Source organism: Eriocheir sinensis, chromosome 26 (genome assembly GCF_024679095.1).
Source record: "Eriocheir sinensis breed Jianghai 21 chromosome 26, ASM2467909v1, whole genome shotgun sequence".
NCBI lineage: Eukaryota > Metazoa > Arthropoda > Malacostraca > Decapoda > Varunidae > Eriocheir > Eriocheir sinensis.
Genome location: NC_066534.1, coordinates 6,980,182 through 6,994,450, shown reverse-complemented (window position 1 = coordinate 6,994,450; position 14,269 = coordinate 6,980,182). Strand labels below are relative to the sequence as shown.

The following is a 14,269-nucleotide window of genomic DNA, read 5'->3' as shown; positions in this document are numbered from 1 at the left end:
ACTCGGCCCATCGAGTCCGGTATCCATCCGCATCTTTATATACTATTTGTCCATCAGTCGTTCGGACAGTACTTGACTGAGATATGGATTTGAAGGAGAACTTCTTCAGATCTCGGAAGGCGGGTCTAAGGTCGTTTTCATTTAGACAACCTTTGACATCCTCAGATAGCCTCTTATAAAGGAGGCTATTTGCCTCCTACCAAGGAGCCTTGCCCCTCACCGCTCCGTGCTGGCTCACACATGAAGAAGCCGGCCAGTGGTCTTCTACTCGGACAAAAATACACGCCTAAATATTGTCTCCTTTATTTGGAAGCGTATTAGGCTAACAGCATTACGTTACCATTAAATAACTAGTCTAATACATTCTTGAAATCAAAAATATCTGTAAAGTTTTCTGCAGTAATACAAAGAATTATTAATAAAAACACTATGTATAATGTAGGACAGAATATGGAAGTTTTTTTCAGGCCACATCGATGCCAGAGTCTATACAGAAGTAACCATTCCGAGTTTCCTTTCTCTTTTACATCGTCGCTGATGCATGTCTCCCCTCTATTGTCGTCATGGTGGATGAAGAACCAAGTAATTGAAGTAAACAATGAATATACATGACAATTATATCACAAGCGAAAACCAACCAGCATGCACGTGATAAGTGACAATGACAATATTAATGTCTGAAAAAAGGCGTGAGTACTCTTGAGAACCGCAAGCTGCGATGGCCCCTCAGTACAAGCAGAACGGCTTAACTATTCTCTTTACTATACCGGTCTTGCATTGAACGGATCAGTGGCACCTTGGCAGAAACGTAGAACCTCAGCACACCGCGGCAGACAGCAGCCGTGAGCTGGAAATTCAATAGAAGTCAATCAGCACCGATTCCACAGAGCAGGAAGTGTTCATGAAAAGGTAGGGCTCTCCTGCTTCTTTGCGCCACTCATCTTCTTTTCAGCAGTACGTTTACTAGGATACTGCCTTTATATAAGCTTTCCAAGACCGTTTCCTTCACTACGTTTTGGGGTCACCGCTTCTTACCTATGCCGTTCAGGAGACGCCTCCCACCATCTACAACTTGTGCAAGGCGCCGCCTGTCATCTAATGCTTCCAAGAAGTGCCGCCCCTCACTAAAACTTAGAGGAGGCCTGACCTGTTCCTCAGCACTTCCAGCCCTCCTCTTTGATCCACTTCTGCAACATTTTGATCTCCTCTTTCGCCTCGAGACCCAGTTGACCCTCTGGCTGCACCTCCGGCTCATAGCTCAGCACGCGGGCACACTCCTTCAGGGCCGTCAGCGCTTCCTGCAAAGGGAAGGAGCGAACTTGAGAGAGAGAGAGAGAGAGAGAGAGAGAGAGAGAGAGAGAGAGAGAGAGAGAGAGAGAGAGAGAGAGAGAGAGAGAGAGAGAGAGAGAGAGAGTGTGTGTGTGTGTGTGTGTGAAGAAAATTCTGTGCCATCACATGTTTAAAATTGGTTATCGTCCTTTATGTATTGTATCGTTCAGAAGGAGGCCAGATGTTTGAAGGGTATGATGTCCGTTTACCGGCGTTATGGGGAAGTAGGACGCGTGACAGTCTAGGGGTTGTCAGATAACCAACGCCTCGTAGTATGTGAGGGCGACTTGCCAACTTCCCATCCTGGGGGTATACCGCTCCTCTATCACAGCCATACCAATGTATAAAGCATATCCCGGGAAAGATATAAATGACCGACCACCGACCCTAATGTAAGGGAAGGGGCGTGAGCCGTGACGGGGGTTCTGACGCACGTCACCCTCCCTCTTCCAAGATCATGTGCCTTACCTGGCTTCTGGCCCCTGGTAACCGTTAGTGGAGCCTATAAACTCCTATTCCTATCCTATTCACCTTTAGAAAAGTATTTGTGTCAAAGTAGAGACAATCTATTTCATTCAAGTGTAAGCTATCTGCTAGTCTCTCTCAATGAGATGTCACATTGTTGTTGATTCCAGGATTTCCTTGTCAGCTAAATGAGTTTGAAGTTGGTAGCCAGCGGGTACACGATACACCTGCCTCGATTATATCGAAGGCATAATTTAAACATTGCTTTTGCACATGTGAAAAGTTGTATATACTGTCATAATATCTGGGAGTGTTTGCTCTTTATTTTTAAATAGTTCAATTTACCTTTTTTTTATTTTGTTAATACGTTCTTTTATTTCTTTGCAACAGGTTCATATGCCGGAGAGAGAGGGGTTGCAGATGCCTATTCCTTCATTTTCAACTGCTCGCAGTTACACACGCAGCCACAGCTCAGCAGACCCACCCTTCAAGGATCAACAGGTATGTTGCTACATATGTGTTTCTGTATGTTTCTTTGCATCTTTCTGTCCTTATTCTTAGTGGTCTCGTCCTCTACCTCCCTTTTGCCTATTATAGATTCATGCTTCCTTAACCTTTTCGCTTCTATTTCCCCCGCCCCTTACCATTGCCATCCTGCGAGCCTGCTCCGAGGTGGCCACGCCCATGAGGGAGAGGGCGCGGGTCCTGTAGAAGATCGCCTGGTACAGCTCGTACAGAACTGACCCACGTAGCCGAGAAATACCTGAGGAGAGAGGGAGACAACGTCAAATGTGGAAATGTGTAAAAAAATACGAAAGGGAAGGGAAATGGAACTGGAGGAAAGGAGGAAAAAAAAACGGCCAAGATTAATTTAAGTCATTCCGTTCATGACTCTATCCAATCTTCTCTAAGAGAGTTGTGTACGCATTTTCACGAATATCGCGTGATTACTGAAATTCCACTCATTCCTTGCCCTATTTGTGAACCATCTATTTCGTGTGCCTATTTGAAAATATGAATATCTAACTTAAGTCCAGCGGTCTATTTGTTAGGAAAAAAAATCAGATGGACAAATTAAAAAAAAAAAAAGGGATGGTGTACTCACGCATTCCTCCAAAAGAAATTTGCTAAGAGGGGATCGTAGTCTTGCAACGGGGATAGTGTTGGTCAATATATTTTTTTTCGAGGGTGATGACATCTGTTTGCATCCCCCTCACCTCGAACCCCGTTATAAACCTCATCAATGGGGTCCTTGTTGAATCCATTCTCTTAAATTCTCAATCAAGTCATCACAAGCCATTCTCCCGTCATAATTATGCAAAGTTTGATGCTTTAGAATATCATTAGCAGGTATTTTTCAGCCCATTGATTGTTTTTCATATTCCTCTCTCCACCAACTCCAACGAGTGTTGATGCTCATTCTTTAATAAAAAAGGGGACCAGAAATGAATGGTACAGTCAATGAGAGAGCTCCCTAACGTTCAATGTACCCTGATGATAGCTTTTGTTACTTCCTCGTTAGACAAAAAAACAAGCACCGATATGCGTGGTAACTTGAATGAGCAACTGCTTCCTTGGTCGGACGTCGTCTCACCAAGACTCCTAAGCTTTTTTTCATTTCAACAGTCTGTTTCGTGTATTAACGTGTGATAGGCAGTTACGTAAACTGTGGTTTCTTCCTTCCTTGAGTATACAACAAATACTGATGTAAAATTGCACTTTTCACTTCTCTAACCAATGACCAATCGTAAAACCTGTTGAAATCACCCTTTTATATGTGGCATTTTAGTCAGATTTGATAATCCTTACAATCTTTGTGCTTTACATTTACTAACTGCTCAGCGTAGTCCTGGTCACTTATATTTTATCATTGATTTAAACAATTTTTCAAAGCTACGCCGAACCCTAATTAATTCAAACACTTTATCAGCTATTCCGTGAGCTTTTACTTTCTTAGTCATTAACGAGCACTACCAAAGTCGGGGTGCTGAACTCGTTATCTTCAACCAGTACCCTCCCGGGGAGAGCTGTAAAGCTCGTTAGCCGATCGATGGGTACTTTAGGAAACTTCGTACACCACACACCCTCATCTCCCTTGCTCAAGGGGAGGCAGTAACCTCTCATTGTCAGTGGGGGGAAAAAAAATCTCCCTGAGTGAGTGTGATAGGGATGAGTGTGTGTGTGTATGTGTGTGTGTGTGTAATTCACCACGGCCTGATCACATGTTGGACTCGTAATCGCCAACAGGTGCCCTCCCGACATGAGTAAGTGCTCTTTATCGTCGATCTATGGGTACTGCCAGGACCTCACACATCACACACCCCATCCCCCTTGCTCAAGGGGGGACAGTAACCACTCCTAGTCAACGGAAAGAATCCGGCCTGAGCGGGCTCGAGCCGCCGGCTTGTCAGACCGTGTGTGTGTGTGTGTGTGTGTGTGTGTGTAACTCGATAACGCACAATGTGTCAAGGACCTGGATGTTAAATCTCGTCAAACCTCAAATTCTCCCAACAATGCATTGTCGCAGCAAATAAGGCGAGCAAAATGTCTGACTTCATTAATAGAAACTTTTCAGTCAAGAAGAGAGGTGGCATACTATTACTGTGCAATAGCTTAGTCACATCCCACTTGGAATTTTCTGTATAGTTTTGGTCTCTCCATCATCGGAAGGACATTGCTAAATTAGATGTTCAACCAAGAGCAAAGAAGGTGATCTTGCGCAACAAACTATACGATGAAAAAGACTCATTCTCCAAGATGTTCAGTCTTGAAAACGTCGCTTCTGAGGTAGTACATTGATCGAATGTCTCAAAATACTTAGTGTCTTTACGAATGTGAAGAAATCCAAAATGTTTATGATTGATGACATGTATCGAACGAGAAATAATGGCACAAAAGCTAAGTGTACACAAATAAATTCAAACCACCTTTTTCTCCTCACGTTGTAGCACAGGAATTGAATAAACTACCATCTTAAGTAGTTCCGGGCAACTCGACTAATTCGTTTATTAATTACAAACTCGACCGTCACTTCCCCCATCTTAATATTCGCTAAGGCAGAAATACAGTCTTGTGGTCTTTTGGTTTGATGTAGTTTCACTTCGAGACACACCACTTAGTCTGGATCAAAGAGTCTATGTGATCTGCACATCTATGTAAATCTGTGTGTGTGTGTGTGTGTGTGTGTGTGCTAATAATAGACTCCCTGGCCCAGCGCCACCGCCATCAGGAAGCAGGGCAGCCACGGGTGTGTTTACCCACTGCGTCATAAACTGGGTCGGACAAACGTGGAGGCGTGCACGATCTCATTTTCCAATGTAGACCAAAAATCTTCACACTTTTCAAACTTCCGTCTGCCAAGCACTGGTTAAGTTTTTTATGTCACATGTCACATTTAGCTCAGACAAGATTACTGAAGCCTTATAAAATAAATCAAATAATTGTGAATTGTTAGATTTTCTGACAGAAAACATCACAAAAGTTTTCTTGGTGAGAAATGAAAGAAGACGCATTCAAGTTCATAAAATTTGCAAGCAAGCTTAATCCGTGAGCGCCAACTCCGACTATATCGGCACGTTGCACGCTTCCCGGACGTCGATCCTCCTTATAGGATTGTTTCTGTACGAAACAACCGTGAGAGGAGGAGACCAAAGGAAAGCCACGTATCTCATGGCTGGGGCAAGTTTATCGATATTTGGAGGGGCTTCGAATGAAAAAAGCAGCGGCGTGGAGCCTTGCCCGGGTTTGAGGATGGAGTCGACGGGTGAGTGAGCCACGCGCCGTGTGCACATGGCTCATGCTCCCCTCCTGTACACTCCTATAACCTTCCTCCCTAATCTTTTTTCAGTCTCTTCTGACTCCCTTCAGCTAGACTGCCTAGTCCTGCCCTTCCTTGTTCCTTTTACGAACTTCTACAACTATATATATTTTCGTTTCCAACTTCCGTTCTTGGGGGCTCCCGTGGTCGAGTCTCGGCCTTGCGCTTCGGCGTGGTGCCTGGAGCGTATGGGTTCGAGACCTATCAGTTACCATGGGGGTGGAAAGGTGGGCTCTTTCCGACACCCTTAGCCCCGTTGTTGGGTCTCCTCCCTGAAAGAATTGGGTATATCTCTCCCGGCCGTCTGGGGGGTTGCGCGGCATGCTTCGCCTTCCTCCATTGGGGTATATCCCCAACGAAATACCCCCCCCCAAAAAAAAAACTTCCGTTCAGTCCTCATACTACCTGTTTACACTTGTGATCCCCTTCCCGTCTGCGTATACTACCACGTGCACATAATTTTATTTATTATCGTTCTCAGCCCTCAGTCTGACGTCCTTACCTGCGTACACTTGCCATCGCCTTCCATCTTCACACTCACCTGGCGACATGTACTATTCCGCTTTCCCTTTTCTCCTTCCAGTTTTGTTTCTCCTCTCCTCTTTCTGTACCACTTTACTCCACTCAACACTTCATTTGACCCCCACATCTCCCTTTTTTTCCTTATCACTTTTCCCCCCTCTTAAACTTCCCCCCTTTCTTCTAGGTGTCTTCTTTTCTTATCTGCAGCTACGCATTTAATTTTCTAGCTCTTCTTTTCACCACTTGGCACTACCAGCATTCCACTTATTCTCACTCATCTTTTTAACCTACCTCCATATTTTCACACTCATCTGTCTCTATAATGAATAGGATGTTCCACTCCTCAGCTGATTCCGATTCTGCTTCTCTCCTCTTTCTTTGTATTTTTTTTTATTTGTACCCTTTACATTTTCTTTTCAACTCCCTCCCTTTTCTCTTCTCTGTATCTTCAGCTACGCATTTCATCTTCTCGCCCTACCTTTCTACTTCTCCTCTCTCCTTGTAATATTATTTTTTATACCCTTTACATTTTCTTTTCAACTCCCTCCCTTTTCTCTTCCTCTTCTTTCTATCTTCAGCTCTGCATTTCATCTTCTCCCCCTATTCCTTTCTACTACCACAGCCACGCTTCGTTCTCGTCCCCCTCCTAAACCCTCTTATCTGTTTACACACCCCACCAACCAACCCTTCCCCGTGTTCACTCTCACCTGGCTGAATGGCGTCTGCCACTTTCATCACCTCCTGGCAGAGCTCCTCCTTCCTCGCCAGCTGAATTGGCGTCAACTCCTCCAGTTCGTATCCCTCCTCAGAGCCGTACAGATGAAGGAGGGCGTACTTTATCTGACGGGGATGAGAAGGCGGTGAGAGAGAGAGAGAGAGAGAGAGAGAGAGAGAGAGAGAGAGAGAGAGAGAGAGAGAGAGAGAGAGAGAGAGAGAGAGAGAGAGAGAGAGAGAGTTTGACTTTTGAAGGAATAAATGTTTTGCAGGTTAGGTGAGTGTGTTGAGGGCGAAGAGGTGCCTTGGCGGGTTGGCTTGAGAGGACGAGACACTGGGTTGGGGGAATAGGTATACATTGTGAAGGTCTGTTTAGGATGAAAAGGAAAAAGGTTCTGCAACAAGTGTGTTGGGGAGGTAGATGCTTTGGCAGAGGAACAGGTGTCTTTGGAATATAGAAGTGCGTTGGGAGAGGAGCATGTGTGTTGGGGATGTATAGGTGCGTTGGTAGAGGAACATATAGCTTGCAGTGTGTTGCTGGGTGAAGAGTTTTAAAAGTCCTAACTTGGTGAAGGAACAGGCGTATTGGTGACAAAGAGTTGCGTTAGTAAAGGAAGAGATGTTTGAGAATAAATGTTTGTGTAAGAACAGGTATGCTGCTGGAGAGACAGGTGGACAAAGAGAAGAGCATATTTGTTGGGGAAGGTACATACTTATGTGCAGGCGTAGCCACAGTGTGCTGGTGAAGCAACGAGAATGTAAGTGAGAACATATACTGAAGAAAAATGTGTTGGAGGAAGAATACGCGTGCATTTGGAGGAGCATGCACACCACTTTAATGCATGTCGTGGGGTACTCACGTTGAGGAAGGAAGAATGAGTGGGATGGAAAGTACTTTTCCACTTCTCCAGGAAACTCTCGCATGCCTCCACATTGGGATTCGTCCCCTCCAGCTCCTCCGCCTCCTCTTGCATTACTGAGGTAATCCGCTCCGGATAGTCGTCAGTAGTCGGATGGCCACAAGAGAGGCATTTCCAGATAGAAGATGGGGAAAGAGGGTCTACTGGCACTATCCAGGGTCCCAACGGGATCTCCTCTTCTGGTTTACTTGATGAACTTGCGCCCCCAGTTTGGAACTGATTGATGCGGTTTGCAACACCCCCGCGTTTCGCACCTCTCGTGCCGCCCCGCCCTCGATCCGCCTTCTCAGCTAATTTCTTCTGTTTGGTTTCTTCCTCTTGTTTCTCAGCACAATCATTGCACTTGAGGGCGGAAGTAAAGGTTTTCAGCTCAGTGGGATCCATACAACGTTTACAGCCACAAGTGAAATATTTCGTGGAGCGGAGATGTTCCTGTCTGACGCCCGTTGTGGAGAGTGGCTCTGTATAGCAAGAGGTGAGGTGCTGCCCCCGCTTGATGGGCACGGCAGCTCGCACGACGAGGTTTAGGTCTGCGTCAAAGGTGCGGTGAGTGTTGGGGACGCAGTCGTGTTCCAGCAGCGACGCCTTTTGATACACACCCAAGATACTGGAATCCGGCAACCGAATCTCAAAAGCGTTTGTGTCCAGTATCCCTAACACTTTTTCAATTACTTCAGTGTCGTACTCATCCTCTAGCTGTAATCGATTGTGGATAATGTCTACTACTGTGCGTTGAGTGATGGCAGCCACCTCTGTCCCCTCTCTCATGTCACAGTTACTTTCCAGCGTCATAAATTTGTTCCACAAACTGGGGTTTTTGTCCCGCAAGGAAAGGATTCTCACAGGAGTGATGCATTCATACAAACTGTTCGTCTCCCCGAACATGGACACCTTCACGGGAACACCGGAATTGCGCACAGCACTGCACTCTGGTTCGTGGTCTTCGGTGCCCTCACAGTCGCTGCTGCAAAGGGGGAACCCGCAGCCTTGACAACAGTAATCATCGTTGACGGGGCGGTAACAGCCTAAACAGACAGGTTCCGTCATCATTTTTGGCCCCAGCAGGAGCGGAGCATCTTGCATGAGTATCTCCCCGGCGGCAATATCTCTTGTCGTCACCATGAATCGCCCCAGTTCGGCAGAGTTACCAACCCGCCAAGGACGGCACTTCGGCCTGTGCTTGGGCCATCCAGTCAGCTGGTGGTCACGAGCACAGAAACCAACCACCCAGCAGCCGCCACACACGATGGTCGCCACCTTGTTGCATTCGCCGCAGGTGAGGGTTTTGGCCGGTTCGCTGGGAGACGACGCGTGACCGTTAGTAGTGGTCAGCGCTGAGGCCTCCACGGCGACTTCTACTGGTACAGCCGCTGGCACATCTGAGTGGCTCTCTCCCGGCATCTGATGGTGTTTGGAACTTTAGTTAGTTGAAAAAGGAAGAGTAAGAGCCTTACAAGATTAAATATTCTATCAATCCTACTTGCCACAATGTAAGGCGTTTTCAGTAGTGTCACCGTCAAGTCAAACGATCGCATACAACACAGCATTTTTAGGCCCCAGTCACACAGTCACGATCATGACTCCCGGCGCCCTCTCGACATCAGACCACGCGCTGCCAGTTTTGGAATGTCGCGCAGCCAGACATACGTAACGACCATCGTAAGTACACCCCCTTAGTGCCGACCATAGCCGATGTCGAAACGACGTTGTTACGACGGTGATGAGATGGACATCCGACGGCCGTAGCTTATTCGCAACGGGTGACAGATGTCGGGGACGGCCCCGATTGTTTTGAAATTTCCAAAACTGTCGGAGTGCGGCCCGATGGTGGGAGGAGCCAGCTGCCTGGTAGTACCGCCGGGGAAACATGATCGTGACTGTGTGACTGGGGCTTACTGAACACGAATTACAGCGCCGCTGCCAGACGACAGAAGCCACCGCCCGGGAATAGCTCGTGTATACATCGCTCTTCAGACCCAAGTATTCAAGAGTGCACACTGTCGGAAGTATGGGAAGATGGAGGAATTCGACGTTTTGTTCCTAGAGGATCACTACCGATCACCTGTGCTTAATCTTTAGTATATGCCCTTCATCCAGCGGCAGACGAATTCTCGGTGGGAGGAGTTGTGTTTACAGTTCGCATGTATGAGTTCTGAGCCAACTCTAATTTTCTCTTTGTTTTAGCTTGATGTCAACTATAACATTGCAAAAAAATTATATTTTCTCGCCCGCACATGATGATTATGTTAAGAGATGGTGCAAGAAACGCACCAACATACGAAAAAATAGCTCTGCTCCGGGATTAAAGTCACAGCCACGAATTAGAGTCGGACAACGCTGCCTAGGGGTCAAAAAGATGCGAATTGTCATCAGAAAACGCAGCATCTTCCCTTCTTTCCCTTGCCTTATGTCATTTTCAGGTTCTTTTTAATGTGAAATGACAAGAAAATAAATATTTCTTTATACGACACCAACTTTCTGGGTCCCAAAGAACATTATATTCTATATTTTATTCTCCAAAACACTCCTTCGGGAACTTGACTGCTGTGTGCTGTGGTTATACCTACTCGCTGATTGGCCGATGAAAAGCGTTTGCTGGCATTGCTGGCGTTTGCCTTTTGGGCAAACACGTCACGGAGAACGTTTGACCCCATTTGCGTCTGTTTGCTCTCGTTTGAGTTGTTGGTGACACAACTGAAAACGCCTGTACATGTATACATCCTGAGCTCTGCAGTGTGACACATTGGTATAAGGACGCGTTCTTCGAAGACTGATTGGAAGTCCCCGTCAAGCGCTCCTACAGCCAGATGATCAGAGGGCTGTTGTGGTTCCCGTGGCTATACTTGGCTTTAGTACTCACTTGCCTTTTACCCCCCCGGGCCCCCCCCCCTCTCTCTCTCTCTCTCTCTCTCTCTCTCTCTCTCTCTCTCCCCTCAAGAATAGCAAGGCGAAGGTAAACAAAGGATTGGCATTATAATGGATATGCTGATTGCGTTGGCCACGAGTGCTGACTCGCAGGGCTAATTCTGTTCCAGGCCAATGTGATATTTTTAGTATCGACATGTACATGGGATGTTGACATTGAGCTTACTACTCCTGTTGCTTTGCTAAATTTATGCATCACAAAGGGAGGTAATTCGGCAATCCAGAACTTTGACAAGCCAAGTTTAAGAAAGATTTTTATAAAGCTTCAGTATGGGCTAACATATTTGTAAGGAACATTCAGCATCAACATATGGCTGATTCTGCATTCATGAACTAAAACAGACAGTCCTGTGAAAAGTGGCGTATAAAACTTGAAAGAATAATATACGGTGCGCACAAAGCTGCGTCAACCTTGAAATTCTCCCAACAGAGTAAACAAAATGCTTGGCTATTTAAAGAGAAACTTCCTAAGAACAACTATATCTACTTATATTTCTATTACTTTGATTCGTACAACAGCTTAGAGGCCGCATGGATGATGGAACATATCGTCAACACCTTAGTCAGACACCACTTGGAATACTCGATGTAGTATTAGTGACAGACATTCTATGGAGCAATGATATGCAAAATGAGAAGTTTTTTTGGAGTAGGACTTAAGAGATTACGCCTATTTTCCTTGAGCAATAGGTGTACAAAGGGTGGCAAAACATAATCTGTTCTTTCTCCTAGAACGTCGAAAAATTGTCAGAAAAATGTCGATGAAGAGACCAAAAATATTGAAAAAGTGGATTACAATCACCGTTGCCAGATAATCGTACTTACCGGTTTCTGGCCCATAAAAGTTGCCAAGAAACACCAATAATTAACCATTTTATCGATAATTTTATATGAAGTCAGTTTTTTGGGATGGAGGAGACAGTTTTTAGGTTGGGAATCGGCAAACAGAGGAGGCTGAGTACGACAATCTGGCAACGTTGATTACGATACAACCATTTGTTAACGGGTGGAACGAAAAATATTATTCTCTGCGAATGACGGAAAAAGATTGAGAATAAGTTTTCACTTTCGGCAATGAGGTATAAAAACCGCTTCCTGATTTGATTTTTTTAAAGGTAGACCAACTATAGTCTGCTCAGAGCATGAAGTCGGTTCAGGGTGGAGCTGGTATCGTCGTTTACCTCTAGCCATGCTGCCAAATCAATCTTCGTACATGCGTCTTTCTCTTATTTCCCATCCATGTGCTATTTGAAAGTGAAATTTTATATATTCTGTATATATAGTGCAGGAAGCTACATAGTACAATGAGTGTCGATGTTTAGGATTATAACAAAGATTTGTATAAATTCTATGACATGTGGCAGCGATTTTTTCCCATGTTGCCACGTTTTGGTGGTGGTGGTGGTGGTGGTGGTGGTGGTCGGTGTGTCCCCCTAGGTCCCTCCCCCGGGTCGAGAGGAAGAGAGAGGGAGAGAGAGAGAGCTAAACAGGTGGGTTGTGGGTGGGTAGGCAGGGAGACGGTGCTAATCTGATAATTGGCGGTCGAACTGGCACGCCGCACTCATGGGAATTCAAGAATCTGCCACACCTTGAACCGACTTCATGCTCTGAACAGACTATAATGTCTTACGTCTCTCTCTCTCTCTCTCTCTCTCTCTCTCTCTCTCTCTCTCTCTCTCTCTCTCTCTCTCTCTCTCCATTTCCGAACTTCGCTGCCAAGAGCTCACCACTTCTGCCTCCTCCTTCAAGACCACCTGCGCCACATAAGGGAGTCACTGAATATTAATAGTTTAGGAGTGTGGGAGTCTTGAAGGGGTGACGAGCTCGCCCCTGTCGCCAACCCCGCAGCCATTATTAAAATAACACAATGAAATATGTGACCAAAGATGTGTGTGGTTTTCCCATGTTCTTTTAGTGTGTGTGTGTGTGTGTGTGTGTGTGTGTGTGTGTGTGTGTGTGTTCAAGCTTCTTCCTAGATTATTTTTGTACATAAATTTTATTTTATATTTATATCCCTATTGAGATGATAAGAGTTTCACCACTGTCGCCTTTTTTCACATTAACGTTGGGCAACTAGATTATAATCCATCCTTTTCTTGAACTTCTGAAGTGTGCAGTTTAAATTCAAGAACTCCCTTCCTTATTGATGGCTTGACTGGGACGTTAAGGTTGCCACCATTTTCTCTCCGTTGGGCGCCATTAAGTAGATTCACAGTCAAGTATTTTGGTCGCATGGAGATTGAACCGGCTTGGACCAGTACCTCAGTGAGGTCTGTCTATAAACACGTCACGGACACAAAGAAATCGGTAAATTTGTAGAATTAGGTATTTTTAAACTCGGAAACAAAGGCGACTCATTGTTTGGTTCATTTGGCCATCTCTCTCTCTCTCTCTCTCTCTCACACACACACACACACACTCTCTCTCTCTCTCTCTCTCTCTCTCACACACACACACACACACACACACTCTCTCTCTCTCTCTCTCTCTCTCTCTCTCTCTCTCTCTCTCTCTCTCTCTCTCTCTCTCTCTCTCACACACACACACACACACTCTCTCTCTCTCTCTCTCTCTCTCTCTCTCTCTCTCTCTCTCTCTCTCTCTCTCACACACACACACACACACACACACACACACACACACATATCAGCAGGAAACGTCTACCTTTCAGGAGTCTTGTGTTAGGCCTTCCTAGACAATGGTGTAGCCTTTATGGTGGGTGCGCCGGGCACGTACTGCAGGCCCGGTTTGTGCCTGTGTGTATGGCGGTGAGTAGCGGAGGTAGGTAGTGTTTAGCGCTGAAGCTCTTGACACGGACTGAGGCGGCGACGGTTGGCTCTTGGCACTATATCCGCCACTGCCGCCACCACCACGCCTTTGCCTTATGCGCCGCCACCGTGTAAGCCCCCGCACCCACTCACATCCGTACTTCTCATTTCCTTTTCCCCACACCTCTCAGCCCTCACCTGCTGCCGCCTCCCCTACCACGCCACCTGGTCCAGCGCATGCACGCATTACACACACCCCAGGTATTATTAGATCACCCACACTTGGTGACAAGATAAATTTTGCGAGTAAGAACGGAATGATTTGGCAATATCTATTCGGATCTATATATTTGTATAGACATAAAAGAGTGATACAAAAGGAACACATCAAATGCGTTTTAGAATCCCAATACAAAGAAAAATTAGAGAGAACTTCTTGAAGAAAATGCAAACTTTTCAAGAGAAAGACAAATGAGAGATGCTCTGGGGTAGTATATTTAGGGCCGCTTTCACAGTCGTTTTGTTTGTTTTGATCGTTACCAATGGCGGCGATCGCCGCTGTAGAATTTCCACTTTTAAAACTGGCCGATGGGGTAGTGGCGGCTGCGGGCTTAGCCTAGCCCCGCACCACACACTCTCAACACCTCTCGTTTCCTCTGCAGCCGCCACTACCCCATACGCCAGTTTCACGTGGAAAACTATAGCGTCGATCGGCGCCATTGGTAACGATCAAAACAAACAAAACAACTGTGAAAGCGGCCCTCATTCTGGGAGGACACGGCCCGCAGTTACATAATATGCTACCATAA

The 14,269-nt window shown here is 45.9% G+C and overlaps 1 protein-coding gene across 1 annotated transcript; it reads right to left on the bottom strand.

Annotated features, from left to right (window-relative positions):
• Window positions 1-287: 287 nt before the first annotated feature.
• On the bottom strand, window positions 288-13,595 carry LOC127003729 (uncharacterized). The gene is made up of 5 exons (XM_050870689.1): window positions 13,357-13,595; window positions 7,708-9,168; window positions 6,841-6,973; window positions 2,439-2,557; window positions 288-1,298 (listed from the first exon to the last, which is right to left on the bottom strand). The coding sequence occupies exons 2-5, from the start codon at window positions 9,166-9,168 to the stop codon at window positions 1,155-1,157; spliced, it is 1,857 nt and encodes a 618-aa protein (XP_050726646.1). The 5' UTR covers window positions 13,357-13,595; the 3' UTR covers window positions 288-1,154.
• Window positions 13,596-14,269: the final 674 nt, after the last annotated feature.